General features: G+C 37.4%; 1 protein-coding gene across 7 annotated transcripts in view; it reads right to left on the reverse strand.

Annotated features, from left to right (window-relative positions):
* LOC118265239 (uncharacterized) overlaps positions 1–17,748 on the reverse strand; it is a 115,099-nt gene that overhangs the window by 84,264 nt on the left and 13,087 nt on the right. For 5 of the 7 annotated variants that reach the window (XM_050705869.1, XM_035578040.2, XM_035578039.2 and 2 more), the window contains exons 2-3: positions 8,742–11,179; positions 8,227–8,363 (exon numbers count right to left, since the gene is read on the reverse strand). In XM_050705869.1, coding sequence (XP_050561826.1) covers positions 8,227–8,363; positions 8,742–11,179 — 2,575 coding nt within the window. Of the gene's footprint in view, positions 1–8,226; positions 8,364–8,741; positions 11,180–11,499; positions 11,791–11,846; positions 11,954–17,748 lie in introns of those variants that run through there. The other 2 variants (XM_050705872.1, XM_050705871.1) reach the window with 2 other exon arrangements.

The raw sequence follows: 17,748 nt of genomic DNA on the forward strand, positions 1-17,748 counted from the left end.
AGGAAACCACAAAAAGGTGGTCGTCACACTTTCGACTGCTAGCAATATAAAATTCTATACAATATTGTTTCGCGCCGCATATAGACATAGACACAGATGTAATTACAGAACTGAAAATACAGCTTCGTTTGCGCCCGTATCATCTTTTGTCTATTGTATGTCAAAAACTATTTTGAAATTGTACAAAACGTAACACTCGCTTACTATACATTTCAATAGCAGCTGAGTTCTCAGTAAGTCATACTGGACCGATACAAAATAACGATAAAATCAACATTCATCATACGTGCGATTGTAATGTCAGTTCTTGGAAATACAACAGTTTATAAATGAAGCAAACTGCTCGTGGGAGGCTGGAGTAAAGTTAGCACCAAACAATCAACGGGAAACCTTACTGGGAACCGTAAAGTGGTAGCCGGTATCCATTAAAACGGTTTACGTTTTTGTATCTGGACTAAGTGGCGATGTGACAACTAAATCGAATGGACACAGAGCGGTACTGACTGTCTCTATTCCACATGAAATTAAATACCATGAATTGCAACTCTGTCCCCTATGCCTCACTCTCTAAATAAGAACATTAAAAAGGGTAAATTTAAAACAATCATATGACTTAGTTTGATCTGATGATACAATCATTGTGTAAAAAGCTACAATTACCAAAATATTTGTACTGTATCTTAATTAATGTAAACTAAAACTCTGTTATCTGATTACCTAATTAATTTAAATTGGGTTTTAGCCTCGTAACAATGGATTATACCACTATGTAAATGGAACTGCCAATGAATTCTCACGCAAAAAATTTAAAAGGGTTCATTTTGTTTTTGATTGCGATTGTGAAATCGTAAAAAGCCTTGATACGTTTTGGTAGGCCACGTATACTAATGAACGATACGGAAACTAAAGTTTAGAATAAGTAAAAATAATTCTCATCCTAAATAGGTCATTGAAATTAAGAACTACATCATTGTAACTAAGTTCAAGTTTCAAACTATTATAAACAATATGTATGTTTCGTATTGATTGATTATAATCTGAAAAATGTTATCGCCTACTGTAAACAAATGTATCTCAGCAACATCTGTACCTATTTCATGCCAAAGATAAAGATTACACAGTCGTTCATCAAAATGTAAAAGATAGGCAGTTTGCTCGTCAATACTACGTCGATTTTCAAAACTAAATTGTTTTAGACAATTAATATAAATAATTTGTTCAGTCCAGGGAATGGCATACGACTCTTTTAGAATAATCTGATGGCTTTTTATGGTTCAAAGTAGTGGTGGGTAGCTTATATGAGGGCACAGTGGGCGGCCTTACACATAGTGACTGCAAGCCTTTGATGTAACTAATGACAGTAATGATATAATAGCAGAACGCCGTGTCACGTAGGCTTTTAGGCCATGGTTTAATAGCATCCAATGTGGGTCAGACGAGACATCGTTTGTTTGAGTACACAACAGCTTGTTCTAGATTCAAATCCAATCAGACAGAATTGGGACAACTATTTCCAATATTAGTCAGAGCCCATTGCATGATTACACGCCGTCGTCATATTTTTATTTTTCCATCAACTTTGTTTGATACGCCTACTTCCACAAAGTATCGATTCCTTTAAATGTAGGTTACATTATTTGTGAATAATTATATCAATTTCGATAAAATAAAATCTATCATCACACAATAATCGTCTGTGTAAAAGTTTATTAGTTTTTCTAATAAATAATTGTGGGCATCTGGGTAAATATTGAAGATGTGCCGGCGATTCACGCGATAACATAAACAGTGCTGCATGATTTGTAATTTGTGTGCGTTAGTGATGGTATTGTGAGGTGCAGTGTTGCCGGTCATTCTGTCAGATGTGGGTTTAACTTTAACATCAATAAGTAGTGGATGGAGCAGTTCGCACTCGGTTTCGCCTTCACCGACGGGGTCAACGATTCTCGACTCGTCAACAAATCCATCGACGAGAATAACCCGTTACACTGCATCGGCTTCCAGCGGATTTCACTCGCAAGTATCGCCTAGACCATTTATACTGTCCCAGCTTTAAACTATGCTTTTAGGGTTAACCTTAATTGACTATATTTGGAAACTTGTGACACTGCCGATAGTGGGTAATGTAATTTCTATACTAAAGTGAGTAAGTCGCGATAAACATTTGCTGTAAAACCGTTATGATTATTTATGTGGAATTTCTGTGCTTTAATAAGCTACCTAATTAAACGGTAAAACCGGTAGGATATTTTCAGAGAACCTAACTAGCAAGTTAATTAATTAAGTCATTTTTGTTTCCACTTCCGAGCACTGTAGATGATATATTTTTATCAAATTCAGATAATAGCAGTCATTGTTGTAATATTTATCTGTATGTGTAACGAGGTTACAACAACGCTACTCCTACGATTTAAAAACTTGTTTTAAGTTAACAGATAAGGATCTAACTGGTTACGTAAAATGCTTTAACGTTCCGTTTAATAACTATTGTGACGTAAAGTTTTGAACATGTTAGTAATCGTCGTTACTTCACACATGTGGTTTATGGCAAACCGAAAGGTAATTATTGCCGCTCACTTGTTTCGTTTCTCAATGGTTCCAAGCAAGTAATACATCACTCCTGATAATAACATCTTCAATCTCACTGATAAGTCGGGATAAGATAGTAAACACTACAATTTTTATCCGACCCATCGATAGTATGGCTAACTTTTTCGGATAATCCTGAGGAACTTTGAGAAGAACAATTTAAATGGCTTTACTGTTAACACCTACTTGGTAGTGCCAGTTTCAAAGTAACCTTTTTAAGGAATCATTAAAATAACTAAGTGCTTTGCCCTGGCTTTAACTTGGATAATTAGTAGTGTCTACCGAATATGTTAAACATATCGATGACGTCAAATTTGCGAGAGTCATGCGCGATTATCACGTCTTCTACGCAATCATAATTTCCCCGGTGGGAGGGAAAATGTCGCGACTTTCCTGTTAAAATTAATGTTAATTTAAAATCCAGTCTTAACTGAACGGGATTGAATAACTGTGAATGAAATGCTATAAATATATTCATCAGAAACTTAATTAAATTCACAATATATTCAAAAAGCAAAAGAAAATACATAAATATATCGATATATTCTCAAAAGCATCCCAAGTAGATGTGAAACATTAAATCTATCTATATCATGACTCTCCAATTTTATGCTTTCGAATCGAGTTAGCTGTGTCAATTAAAAATTTCGTACAATTACTTTTTGCGTGTAAAATATATACGAGTCTGGCTATACCTCTAGATATTGTTAAGTATATTACAAAAGTATAGTGAAAGGTGATTTGTATTATTTCATTTTGATTAATTAACGCATTACCTAAGCGGTATCAGTTACCTATACGTAGGGTAAAGTGACATTATGTGATGAAATATATTCGATTCGATGCCAACAATTGACGAATATGGCTAAAAGAAGAGAAAATGTGAAGAGCAGTGTCTCGGTAAAAACAATACAAATTGTGACGCGCGTTTATAAATCACTTTTTAATTATGTGATAGAGGCATCGTTGCATGTGAACCGAGCATGTGCGCTAATGTACTTTCTATTTGGCCCATTATTTTCTGCTATGTCTGCCATCTAACAATGAGTTACAATGATTTATGTAACACCACCAACACAGTATTAAATAATCGATTTCTAATGGGACCCGTATTTAGTTACAATCATTATGCAGTTGTATTTCATTAGCCGTGATCTTTGATTCGTTAAGTAGCTGGCGACGCTAGAGTTACTGCCTTGTTTCAAATATCAAAAGATTTCGCCGCATTCTGTTAGGTACTTTCTTTTACTGAATTGATTATCTTTATAGGATTTAATTAAATTATATTCTGAAGTAAGTTACGTAGCTCGCCAGCGTAATAAATGTTTGTTTTAAATATAATGCCTCGTAGAGTTAACTTGTTTAACCAGTTGTTGTCGACATCAAGTTAATGAAGGACACTTAAGTTATAAGTATAAAAACATACTGTATAACTGATTTAACTAAACAATGGCAAAAAGAATTACAAGCATTTAATTATTATTTACTCTATTCCAATGAGCATAAACCCTTTAATGTAAAAAAAAACAACAATACTTCCAAGACTACGTGTCAAACCACAACGTAAACAAAAACACTGGAGCAAAAATTAATATTTAAAGAAAATGTCAAGTTGGGCATTAATTAATGAAAAATAATAATAAAAAAGGTTACGTTGGAAAAAATAAGGATAACTAAAAATATGACACCACACAAAACAAAACTTGAAAGTAAACCGTTCACGTGACGCGTTGCATTTAACATCGTAGTGTTCTTATCATTATCAATGATTAGTATCCCAGGTGCATGGATTGTCAACACTTCACTGACATATGACACATTTTCTTTGAGAAAATGCGGTATGCGGTTAACCTTAGTGTCGGAGGGGAATCCATTGATTTTTCGCGTTGCAAGTAGACGTCACGAACGCGACAGGCTGGCGGAGTGGCGGCGCGCGCCGGCTCGCGTCTCACCGGCGACTGGCAAACTGAACCTAGCCGAGAGGAAACGACAGTTGCCATGCGGTCTCAACTTGCTTGTTCCCTTTGCCTGCCGTAGTCAGCCGTAGTGTTGACCTTCCGCATCGATCCGTATTCCTTGCACAGCTGATTTTTAATTGGGGTACGTGGGCAGGATTTCGGAATTTTGGAACCTGCTATTGAATGAAATATTTGTGGCATTCTTCTCAGATATTTGTTTAGGTGTTTAATTTATGTCATCAATTGTGAATAGAAAAAGTTGTTTTCTAGATATTAGAAACGAATTGAATTGAAGTATGTTTTGGTTTTGATAAGTACCTAAGCATTTATCTAGTTTAAGAATATGGAAAATCCACATATTTTAATCTTGTTTTAAGTACCTAGTTCTAATAATACAGTTCCCACTAACGAAGATCATTTAATACGATACATATAAACCTAGTTATTGTAATTTACACATTCTTGGAATTAAAATTGTTTATGTCGAAGTTACTGTAAAGTTATTAATTAAGAGAGAAAGTATCTACACAAATCACTTACAAGCAAATAATTTCCTTTACACCCTTAGTAGGCGCACCAAACCAATTAAATTAATATTCATCTTTTAATTTGTAATTTACAAAATAATTACGTAATTTTTCACCGTGATTAACTTAAATAATAAAAAGCATATTTTTCGCAAAGATTGAAGTAGATACTATTTAAAATACTGTTAATTTACTTGCTCCTGACAATAGGTTCACAGCAATACTCATGACAGACACGACGCAAAAGATTCAGTTGTTAGTAGGCGCTGAGACCTGCTATTAAATTAATTTGATATTTATTTTATTAAAATTAAACTATCGAATAATATAAGAATATCATAACATAAATTAATATTCATTTGAATCATACTCTGAACATTACTTATATATACTTGTATGTTGTATGTATATGAACTTGTGTAACGATGTACCTATACACTCACACCTGATAATTGCTATGACAAATATAATAGGAGGTGTTAAATCATTTGAACCTTACAAACAAGGACAACACATTGCCATGAACTCTACACTGTGTATCGTAAAATTTACACAAGAATTAGGAGCAGAGACAATAAGCAGCGGGTTAACATTGCGGCTTGCCACTGTCGCATTGAATATTTGAATATTCATACAGAAATAACGTCAATAGGGTATATGCGCATGATTCAAATAACGATAATTTTTTTTTCATATAATCTCTTTTCCTTTAGATTTATAAATCTATCAATAATTTTCAATATAATTTTGTTTTGAATAAGAAAATAATTATTGCAAAATGCACAAAATAAGCGGGAAATTCAAATTAGTTGAAACGCATTGCTATTGGTCAGAGTAGTTTGTGACGTCAAAGTCTATAATAACAAATATCAACAAGTGCTATTGTTGAATGCTTGCAACGAAATTCAGTTTTTTTGTGATTTTGAGTTGATATTGAAGTGATATTGTTTCGTAAAAGAGTGGCAGGAAAGTCACAGGAAATGACTGATATTGGTTACGTCAAGGCACAATCGGACAATCTTCCAAAAATTGATGTGTTTATGATGACCGCGTATTTCACATCAAATTCGGATTTTACGTCTACTGAAATAAAAGGAGTGAAAGCAGCAAGGTAATTACACAATAAATATTATATTTATTTGGTTTTCGACGCCTTCTTTGGATAATTTTTACCTATAAGTAAATAGAAATAGCCTGGAAATAACATAACCTTAAAATGCGAATGGGAGAACATTTTAAGGTTATTTATTGTATTGTGTGAAAAACATATTATCTGAAGCTGAGGCTGCTTTGTATCATTAACTTGACACTTTGCTTGAGTATAAGTGGCGTGCCTTGCACTCCCTCAAGTTCTCATAAGTACATAGGCTGAGGCTTATGTCCACGGTTGGACATAGGGCTCAGCCTTTGTCCAGCACTGGACTAACACGGGATGATGGTGATGATGATGACAAAATGATCTTCACAACAATATAAACAAGTTGATGGAGATATCATGTCCCTTTTCATGATTTTGCACCACTTTCTCCTTACGTCCTCACCTCTCGGGACAAGAAAAAATACTTTATTTGGTGCATTTCTATTTGTATTTTTACACTTGGGCACGATACAATATTTAAAAGTCGGTTTACTATCCTGTTGCATTATGTAATTGAAGTGAATTCACGTAAAACACGAAATATATACAAATTATGACCCAAAACACTTTGCAGTTTCAACTGTTATTATAGACTTTGACGTCACGCGAGCGCGCCAAAATGACGGTCGTTTAAAATGCTGTTACGAATCTATTATTTTAAAACTGCTTTTTTTACCCGAATTCCTTTTTTTTTTGGTGCTGGTTTTTTTTAACATTTATATAATGATGTAAATTACCATTTAAAAACATTTAAAAAATACATGCATATACCCTATTACTTACAAATACCTACCGAGACCGACTGAATGGTAAGTAGGAAACGAAAACAAAATGGAAGCCAATTTTTCATATTTTATGACTTCTGTGCAAAAAGCACTGCAAAATAGTCATTATGATGATTATCAACAGTTCAAAATCAGTTCACATGAGAAGTATGTGTGGTTTATTTTAATGAGACGACGACGTGGACTGTTTGGTAATTCACACATGTGATTGAATCACATGGAGCCGATGCTGTAACCTTGGAGTGGAGTGGTGTGTCAAAACTAGAAGTTATGTGTTGCGTTGTTATCACGCTGACTTTACTGTGGTATGCGTGATCTTACATTTTCCGACGATTGTTTATAGTTTTGTGCGGAAAATTCGTCGTAGATGTGATAATTGAATTATATTGTGCTTTAATCTCGTCTGTCTTTGTTCTTTGTTTTATTAGACAACAAATACAATTTGACTGTCTATCTATCGTTTGTTTCTTTTGCTACGCTCTAGTAGAAAGTATTTATGAATTCCTACATTTTACGATCATTACAGTCTAGTTATATCTAAAGAAACGAACACTTACCTACTTTTACTTAGTCACGATAGGTATATATCATATTCAAAGAATTTAAGGTTATGATAGCAGCCAATAGTCATATTTTATTTTGTATACAATACGACATGCGCTTTATGTTTATATTTTTAATTAGCTGTATTTCTTATAAGGTAAACAAATTCCATTAAATCATCTTTAAACAATAGACGAAGTTACACATATATCAACAAGACGCTAGATGGCGCTAGGAGTGCACAATTTAATAAACCCATTCTTCAATTCTCTACTTTCCTGACCTTTCCTTTAACCCTTCGTATGTTTGGAACGTGGATCCACGCGAGACACAATGTGTTTTCTATTGTTGTCTTATATAGGCCATACAAGAGGTTAATATAAGCCATACAAGAGGTTAAGCTTTACTTAAACTTGGAATGTTGGTTTTAAATAAAATTCGTTACGTTTGAGTTTGTGGCACTCACACACACGCATCCAATGTGCCTCCAATACAATACACTCTTTATTTAAAGAATTTATAATCATTTAAGAATTCGTTTGTTCTTAATCGTCATCAGCTGCAATAGGTTAGGCTTTAGAGTGTACTAGTTGACCAGGAAGATGAATATCGCAGTTCCGTAACCAAAATGTTTGAGAAAATGAGTTACTACCAAAATTATAGAAGTGTATAAAGTAGGTACTTACTGAGCAGCGGGAAGCGACCGGTGGAGTGTTTGCCCAGCGGGGTGCTGCTGGCACTGATGTCACTCTGGGAACTATGAAGGCTGCTCTTGCCACTGCCTGCTGCCGAACCCAGCTCCATGCGCATACGCATATGACGACTGCTTAAACAAATTTATAATCATAAGTATTTTAATTAAATGGAACGATTTCAATGCTACTGATACAATAAGCTAGGTAGCATGTTTATGTTTTAGTAATCAAATAGGTAGTGTGTGCTAGAAAGTAAATCAAGGTTTGATTTATAAATCAAATGATATTGCGCTACTTGTACATATATTTGCAAGTACGTATACGTAGGTATGCTTTTTACAAATTAATCACGTTTAACTACGCAGTTTAGTAAGTTCAGGTAGGTATAAAATGTATACGTATTTTATTCAAACGTACGTGTTTGGTATTCCTAGCCAAGCCTGCAATGAATTCAAGATGCGGCACATTACTGCACCTATAAACTAAGTATTACACAAGACAATTACCTTTTAGGCTTCACGTTGTTATTAGTTGACTTTGAGCTTAACATTCTACTAACGCTACACGAGGTTTGAGATCGTTGTAATGAAAACGAGCAGTCCACCTTTGACTTAATATCCTTGAACGATTTTATCTTATAATCGTTCTTCGTATCTATTGAATTCTTCTTCGCCAGATTTTCTCTCCTGTCGGTCTTTTTCACAGTCTTCGGGCTACTCTGTACACTGTTATCCGCTTCAGTCTTTCTGTTAGCCAGCATACTCTTCAGTTTACTTGGCACATCACGCTTCGGCATTTTATATTTCTTCAAAGTAAAACTCCTCTTTTCTTCCTTAGTCTTTTCTGTGCCTTTCATATCTTTCACACTGTTCAATGAATTCCTTTTGCTAGTATTCTTCGGAGTCTCATCGTCATCAATAATGTGAGAAGTATCAGATTTATTTTCCTCCAAAGTGTCTTGCAGAGGTGAAAAGTATGAATTCAAGTTTCCTGTGCTGGCGTTCTTTTGACTGCATTCCGAACGAGTGGAAGGAGTAGACCCATCAGGAGACATGTCGTCGATGACATTTAAGAAAACAGGAGATGTACGATGATTTTCAAAGTCAGTGTACACTCCACTTGATTCCATGCAAGAGTCCTCGTTTCTGTTTACGATAAGAGGTGGATTACCGTTAACCTTCTTTCCTCCGTAAAGCGCTCCATCTATAACTTGAGCTCGTCGGTCACCTCTTTGCATGTGATCATCTAAGCCATCGGCATCGCTTTCTGTGAAAAAATCTGAGTCTGTCATGGGATCTGCTCTTCTAGTTACGGGCACATTTTGCCAGTCCATTTCAATAGCATCTTCACGGTGTTCAATGGAATGATCGGCACCCCTACTCACTGGCCTAGACATTTCTCCATCTCCTTGATAACCATCTAAACTTGTAATACTAGTAATACTTGTTATGAAGCTATTTGAAACTTTGGAAGTTTCCATTGATTTCGGATAGTCGTTTTTACCATCCGAATAAGTCTGGGAATCATGGAGTGTTGATGCAGAAAACTGAGAGTACGTACTTATTTCTCCATTTATTTCTGAACTGTCTAACGGCAAATCCTCAGGTGATGGGGTTTGTTCAATTCTATTTGTAATCAAGATATTTTCATGTTTACAATCTAGAGGTATTCCTAAATTGGGAACATTTTCAGCAATCGAACTAACTGGTTCTAAAATGCTGCTGTGTATAGATGGCATGAATTCCTCGTCGATTAAATTAGAAGACAATTCATCCTTTCCTATTGCAATATCTTGGGAAGGCATATCAAAGGTCTTCGAACCATTTGACAATGGTTCTTGGGTAGACAATGTATCACTACATTTATGAGCCGGGGAATCAAAGGATGTTAGTGAATTGTGGTCTTCGTTATTCATTATTGTTTCCAAGCTCACAATGGGAGCCAGTTGACCTTCAAACGTGCACCTTTTACTCTCTAAGCTATCAAAACCATCATTTTGTATAGTCGATGCTGCAGAATTGCTTTCAGTCTTATCAGTCGATGGGGTATCACCATTATCCGGAGACATTTTACTCTCATTAGTATCACAGAAAATTGGTAGTCCCTCCACTGTAGGTGAAAATGCGTTTTCTAAGTAACATATATCGTCCATTTGGTCTGGAGTCAAAATGCCTAAACTATCATCCAGCGAGTTCTCCTCGTTCGTTCTACTTAATGAGTTATCATTCGGACTCAAATTTGAGTCAAATAATCTTGTGTGAACATGTGTTTTTAACTGTAAGCAGAGATCAGATCGGGAATGTGTATTGAACGTCTTTTTTGCTGGAAAGTTAAAGTCATTTTCACAAGAGTATTCGAATTCCCTCATTGGTTTTTCATCGAAATTCAAAACATTTGGTAGCCTGTCTGCACTTTTGTTAATAGGATTTACTAACTTATTTAAGTTTTGGGAATTAGTATCGCTCAGAACTTCTGACTTTGGTCGGTTCCAAACGTTCACTGCAGCACTTTCGTTGAATGATGTAGAAGGATCGGACTGTAGATCAAACAATAAACTGTACGGACCAGACTCGTCTTCATCTTTTTTGTCAACCAGGTGCTGTGTTATATCATTTATAAGACCTTTTGTCTTTTTATCAACATTGCAATCTTGTTTCTTGGTTATTTGATTTAATTTTTCACGCAGATCTAAAATTCTTGGATTTTGTTCAATCACTTTTTCCAAATTTAAGCTCATTTTCGGTATGAATGATGTATAAGTCTTGCAAAATACCGGTTCCTTTATATCATTTTTGATTTTTGGAACAACATGGGTCTTTTCAGCGACTTCGGCAGGTCTTGATACGTCAAAGGATTTAATGGTATCCAAACTTTTTAACTTTGATGCGGAGTAAACCCCTCGCAGTTCCAACGTTCTTAACTTGCCATTCTTATCAACCGGAATCTGGAAAGAGAAAAGTAATAGATATTAATGAAAAAGTATTACACTAGACAATGAAGTACCTACACTAGTGAAGTTTCAGTTAAGGACAACAAAACAGGCGAAAACGGATTAGATACAGAGTAGCGTATGTGTAATCTAATTATGAGTTTATAATAGGTACCTATGTTGTATGATTCAGACAACCAATTACGCTAATGCTCTATACTTGGGCCAGTACCGAGCACTCCCTATTGTCTGCTCATCACGGTTCAGAGGACGGTCACGCATGGTGCTTTCCATGCACATACTGTTGTGGAGGGCACGTGTAGCCGTGTACTTACATTGCGATGCAATGCGTTTTTTCTTCATCGAAGTAAGGTCACTCTGTCGTTAGTAAAGGTAGATAGACCTTTACTTTTTCATCAAACAAAAACTTTACAAGTTAATTGAAACTGCTATCACAGATCACAATAAAAACCCTTTGGGCTTAACTATTCATTATCAGAAAAACACTTATTTGAATGTAATCAGTACAAAAATTACAGTAGGGGTCATTAGCAAACAAGACACCATCCATCACACGATAGAGTACAAAAACTTGATGTTAATAGAGCGCAAAGTCACGAAGGTACCGCGCATCGATACCAAGAATCTTTGACACAAGCACTAAACAACCGGCACTTCTCACCCTGATTCCTCTAACAAACGCGACTGCTCATTCTCACTCAATATTCCACACTACGTCGAGTTAACGTCATCTGCACTAGAGCTATTATTTAAAATTTCGACCGTGTTTCCACGCCGACAGCTGATTTCATACTGAACCTGTGAAATAATAACACTAGATACTTAGATATACATTGTACGTACATATTGTTTGTCGTAGTTTAAATATCGTGAGTACTGGAGCAGCTGACGTAGACATATAAACCAAGTAAAATGGTTTTAATACTTCGCAGTGCGCGCGTTGCGTTGCTCAACCGTCAAAAGGAATTAACTTTTCACAATAGTGGTAGTGCTTCGGTCATTTTCCCTCAAACGGTAATTAATACTTCAATAATGTTACGTCAATACAACAGTTCTGTTAGCCTACAACTGGACTAGTTTGGTAATATTTTATGCTTATTTGTTTTTTAGACCTTTTGCGAATCGGTTACCTCTACAGTTATTGCCGCATTATCTACTATTGGTTTATTTTATCATTTAACTGTTAAACAAAGTCAACGGTAACGCCTCGCCCTTAAAGATAAGATAATATAGTTAAACACTAGACTAGTTACTACACATTGACACGTTCCTATAGTTCATATCTAGATACCAAGATCTACGTTTTTGAATGACTGGTGAATATCAAAACGTGATGTCAAAATGAAACGTGTAATATGAGATAACATATTTGAAACCGGAAAACTAGGCCGTGATCGAGGTCAAATTTATTAATCGACTGTCAATCAAGATCAATTTAACAACACGTTATAACATAATGTAGTTTATTGATGACATTTTGTTATGTAAGTATCTATGTAATGTGTGTTTTCTTCATTCGCTATTTTCTTTGAGGAATCAAGCGTAGAGTTACATTTACTATCAAAATATCGTATGATACAAACGCACGATAAATCAGGCGCCGACTCAATTACTCCGAAAGATAACAAGGCGACATGCATGACAGTGTTGTCGGCACCAACTCAGGTACTAATGTAAACAATGCAATTGGCATTAGCGATAATAAATATTTCCGATATTGGTGATTAATGAATTGTAGTGGACGAGGAAGGTAATAACTCGTATCTGTATTAATAGTAAATAGATAAAGGTATCTGCAATACATAGATAAATTTATTTACTTAGTTCTAGAGCATATTGATGCACCGATCAATATGATATAGAACTAAGTGTTAAGGCAAAAATTCTGTATTCAATGGTACATAGATGTAGCATTAATTGTACTGCAGATGAACTTTCGAAACATTTGATTGTCTAGTTTCTCGAGAGGTTACAAGGGCAACTACCAAACATGAGGTTACAAGTTTCGTATTAATTTATTTTATTGAATTTGTTAGTATTCAATATTCGTACATAATATAGCGATTGGTAAATGACTTGTCTGTAGTAGTATAAATGTATACTACTAGTATGTATGTAGGTATGGTTAATTTTATATTGATATGTGAGATTTCTACGAGTACGGTAGACTACTAGATTAAATTCTGTGCACATTGTACAATTTATACAGGTACAACATTAAGTCTGCTGTGGCATTACTACTCAGTAAAGAGGCTGTGACCTTATTTGATGATCTAATAACAACGGACGGTGTTAATGTGTGTAATTCAATCTCCAGCTATTTACATGTTATCGTAGCTTAAAAATAGATGTATAGCTGTGCGGGTACAACCAACCTACATACTTAATCAGTTATTTATTTTTACTGTACTTTTCGTTTATTGATTTTTAAACATGAGTGTGGACATCCATTTTTCAAGCGGGGAAAATCATTAAATTACTTCTCTTGCCTTGGGTGAGACAAGGGGGAGTGTCAGACTTTTACCACTTTTACTGACTGTCTTAGCAGAAGCAGTCCTGCTTCAAACTAGAGGACCGGTAACCCGTTTGGTTGAACTAAGTTCTCATTAAAAGAATCTGGATTTCTGATTATCAATTAATTTAGTAGTCATCTGAAAACATTCTCGTTTTTTTTAATGTTTAATGGGCCGACGTTTGGCCGCTATCTCGCCTGATGGTAAGAGATAATGCGGCCTACGATGGAGCACGTCTGCCCGTAAGCAACCTATTCACTCGGGCTTTAAAGACACCCAGGTTATACCCATCAGGAAACACAGACTCCGGCAAAGAGTTCCACTCCCTAGCAGTTCGCACAATGAAGCAAGCTTCTAGCTCGTAATACTATCGTACCTTCATCCCCAACTACTTATTAGATGTCTTTTTTTTTTTTTTTTTTTATGGAACAAGCCGGCAATCGAGCAGACGTATTACCTGATGGTAAGCAATCGCCGCCGCCCATGGACACTTGAAACACCAAAGGCGTTACAAGTGCGTTGCCGGCTTTTTGGGAGTTAGGAATTTATGTTCGGGAATCGGGGATGGGGAAGATTGGGAAGGGGGGAATTGGGCCTCCGGTAACCTCACTCACACAACGAAACACAACGCAAGCGTTGTTTCACGTCGGTTTTCTGTGAGGCCGTGGTATCACTCCGGTCGAGCCGGCCCATTCGTGCCGAAGCATGGCTCTCCCACACTTAAATGTCACACTTATTTTACGAAAAAGTGGGTGTAGTTTAACTTCAGGTTTGTATCGATCGAAGGTGAGGTCGCAGTATTTATTTGTTGTCAAAAAAACACATAGTCCATTAGTCTAGACGCCATAAATAAAGTCATTTAACATAAAGAAACAACCTCTTAATTATATACACACACGTTAATTAAGTAATTAAATCAATATAATTCAGGTTTTTTTAAACAGAGCGCGAAGATACAAATTAATAATAATATTATGCTAATATTATAAAATATTAGAATAATTTTCCTTATATTTGGCAGGCACATACCTTACATGCTTATGTACCTACCTACTTACTTAGTTATCTTTATAATACTTGAAATAATCAAGAGAAAAGCAGGAAAACAGGGAAAATCATTGGTGGCAAAACAGAGTTCGCCGGGTTTGCTAGTTATTTGTAATATAACAAGCGTAGCGTCGTACGGAGGGGGGTACGGAGATGGACTATTTACTTAGAAGTCCCGAAACCCTTATAGATGTACCAAGGGTAACCATACGTTTGGTTTGAGTGAATCCCACACTTCTTCAACAATCTTTCTCCCCAATAAGCTAAGTGCTTTTTAATGGTTTCCTCCCGCTATCAAATAAGGTATCATAATTAAGTAGGTATATCAAGTTTGTTTTTCAAGACAGAGGGTAAACGTTAAGTCACACATTTAACATTGAAATGACTCTTCCAGAAATGGTTGTAAATGTTGATGTTTATTGTATTTACTAATCTATATATTAATACGTGATGCAAAAACTTTGGACCCCTTTTTACGAAAATTGCGCGGACGTAGGAGCATAAAATTTGGTACACTTTATAGTTTATGTGTAGGAGAAGTGCAGAACGCTAATATTTTTCAAAAATAATGCTTATAAAGTACATTAAATCAATAAATAAAACATTACACACACTACCATGCATAGTATCTGATCGTATTTGTCAAAACGTCAAAATTGACAGACATTGCGATGATATTCTCACGTCTCATATGAAAAGAGTTTTCCTGTTCATAATGCGCCGGAATATATTAATTTGAATTTCAATGACTTCTCTCGCCAGGGCAAAGCGAGAGGGAGTGTCAGACTCTTACTGACTAAAAACCACCCCGTTCCTTCTCCTGCTTGTCAAGCCAGAGCCCCGGTAAACCCGCTAGGTAGTCCGCAGCTCCGGATTAAGCATCAGCCCTATTGGGCCCCATCTGTGGTGGTCTGATGGCTCTTTGAGGCGCGCGCGGAACGCGACGCGCCGCACGCACGGGTCTGGTTCTGGTCGGGCGGCGAGCTACCCTTGCTCACCGTCCGCAGACCCGCACTTACGGTGGCCGGAGATCGTCTCGCGATCCCCGACGCCCGGAGTGTCTCTCACGACGGCTGGGGCGTGAAGAGGTTCGTTCTCTCACGCGCCCCGCCTCCTCCTTAGCTAGCATGACTGCTTCGCAGAAGGAGGAGACGGCATCCCAGTCCCCCTCGCTCCGCACCATGGTCTGAACCAATGCCGGACGCGAGAGGTCGCCGTCGCCGACCACATCCCTGAGGACACGGCGGTGCTCAGCCCATGCAGGGCACACCGCCACCGTATGCTCCACCGTATCCTCCGGGCGGTCCGCACAGTGATGACACCCGGGCGTTTCCTCCCGCCCAATCAGAAACAGGAACCTACCGAAACTTCCATGTCCGGTAAGCACCTGCGTCAGGCGGTAGGTGAGGACGCCGTGGCGCCTCTCTAGCCACTCCTCAAAGAGGGGACTTACCGCTGCAATGACAGCGAGCCCAGCCCTCGGTTGCGACAGTCGTTGCTGCCATTCCACCATGAGATCACGCCGGAGCTCGTCCCGCCACGCACTAATCTGGCGCGGCAGCGGAGTTTCGCCCCGGCGACGCGCGTCGGCGTGCAAACTAAAGACGCGCGCAAGCACCTTTGCCTCCAGATCCCATGGTGGCAATCCGGCAAGGAGGTTCGCCGCTTCCCCGGAGATCGTACGATATCCACGGATTATTCGGATGGCCATGACCCTCTGGGACGTAAGTAGCGCCCGAGCTGGCCGCCGCATCAGACTCGGGGCCCATACAGGGGCGCCGTAGAGGGCCATGGACCGCACGATCCCCGCGTACAACCTCCGGCAGGAGGCATTTGGCCCCTCGAGGTTGGGCAGGAGCCGCTTAAACGCAGCCCCCGTCCGTTCCAACTTAGGAGCCAAACGTCGGAAGTGCTCCACGAAGTTCCATCGACTGTCGAGGACGAGTCCTAGGTACTTCATCGTCGTCCCGACACCGATGGTAACCCCTCCTGCCGATTGTAAATTAAATCGTATATGGTCGAATTTCGACCACTAAGCGACCGCTAGTGTCTATAGATGGGGAAAATAAGATAATCTTTTGTTCACATAAACGTATGCAAGTAAAAATAAAATAAGAAACTTAACAACCTACTAATTCATGAGTATTTTGCTTTCGTGAGAACGTTCAATTAGTAACTACATGGCTGAACTAAAAAAGCACTATGTTCACCCGTTAGACGGTACAGAAGGTATTCAGAATTTAAGATCGTGCGAAAAATACCGTGAATCTTCCAAGAGGAAAACAATGGCAAGTTCTCAGTAATACCTATAAAACATATTTCTACCTAGTTTAGATACAAGTTTTATTATTTCTTCACGACTGTGTTTATTTACTTCTTACTATGACAACAGACCTAGTTGTACCGCATAAACTATTCCATCTTTATCAAGATCTTATTAAACCCGTTTCAGATTTTTTATAGCGTTTTAAAAGTCGAATTCTTATATCAAACATAAGGTCAATGTTCATAACTAACAACGCAAAGTTTGTATTACAATAAATTTAAATTCATTATCACGAAATATACATTTTAATCTAGATATCGAAATACAATGGATATATTTACCGGTGTCCATAAATAAAAAGTCAATTAATACACCAATTGCTATTGTTATTAATCCGTAATAGGTACCTGACTACAAACGTGACCTGCCTAGAACCAGGTTTATTAAATTACCTATTCTTGATAGTTTTATTTGGAACATTATAAAAAGAACATACAAAGGTTCATACATTTTATTACTTGTTAATGTTTAGCAGCGATAAATGAATTATTATTATAAATAAGCACATATTTGTTAACACAGGTCAGTAGAATATACAGATGGGGCCCAGTAGGGCTGATGCCTAATCCGGAGCTGCGGACTACCTAGCGGGTTTACCGGGGCTCCGGCTCGACGGGCAGGAGTAGGAACGGGGTGGTTTTTAGTCAGTAAGAGTCTGACACTCCCTCTCGCCTCGC

Source organism: Spodoptera frugiperda, chromosome 28, assembly GCF_023101765.2.
Source record: "Spodoptera frugiperda isolate SF20-4 chromosome 28, AGI-APGP_CSIRO_Sfru_2.0, whole genome shotgun sequence".
Taxonomy (NCBI): domain Eukaryota; kingdom Metazoa; phylum Arthropoda; class Insecta; order Lepidoptera; family Noctuidae; genus Spodoptera; species Spodoptera frugiperda.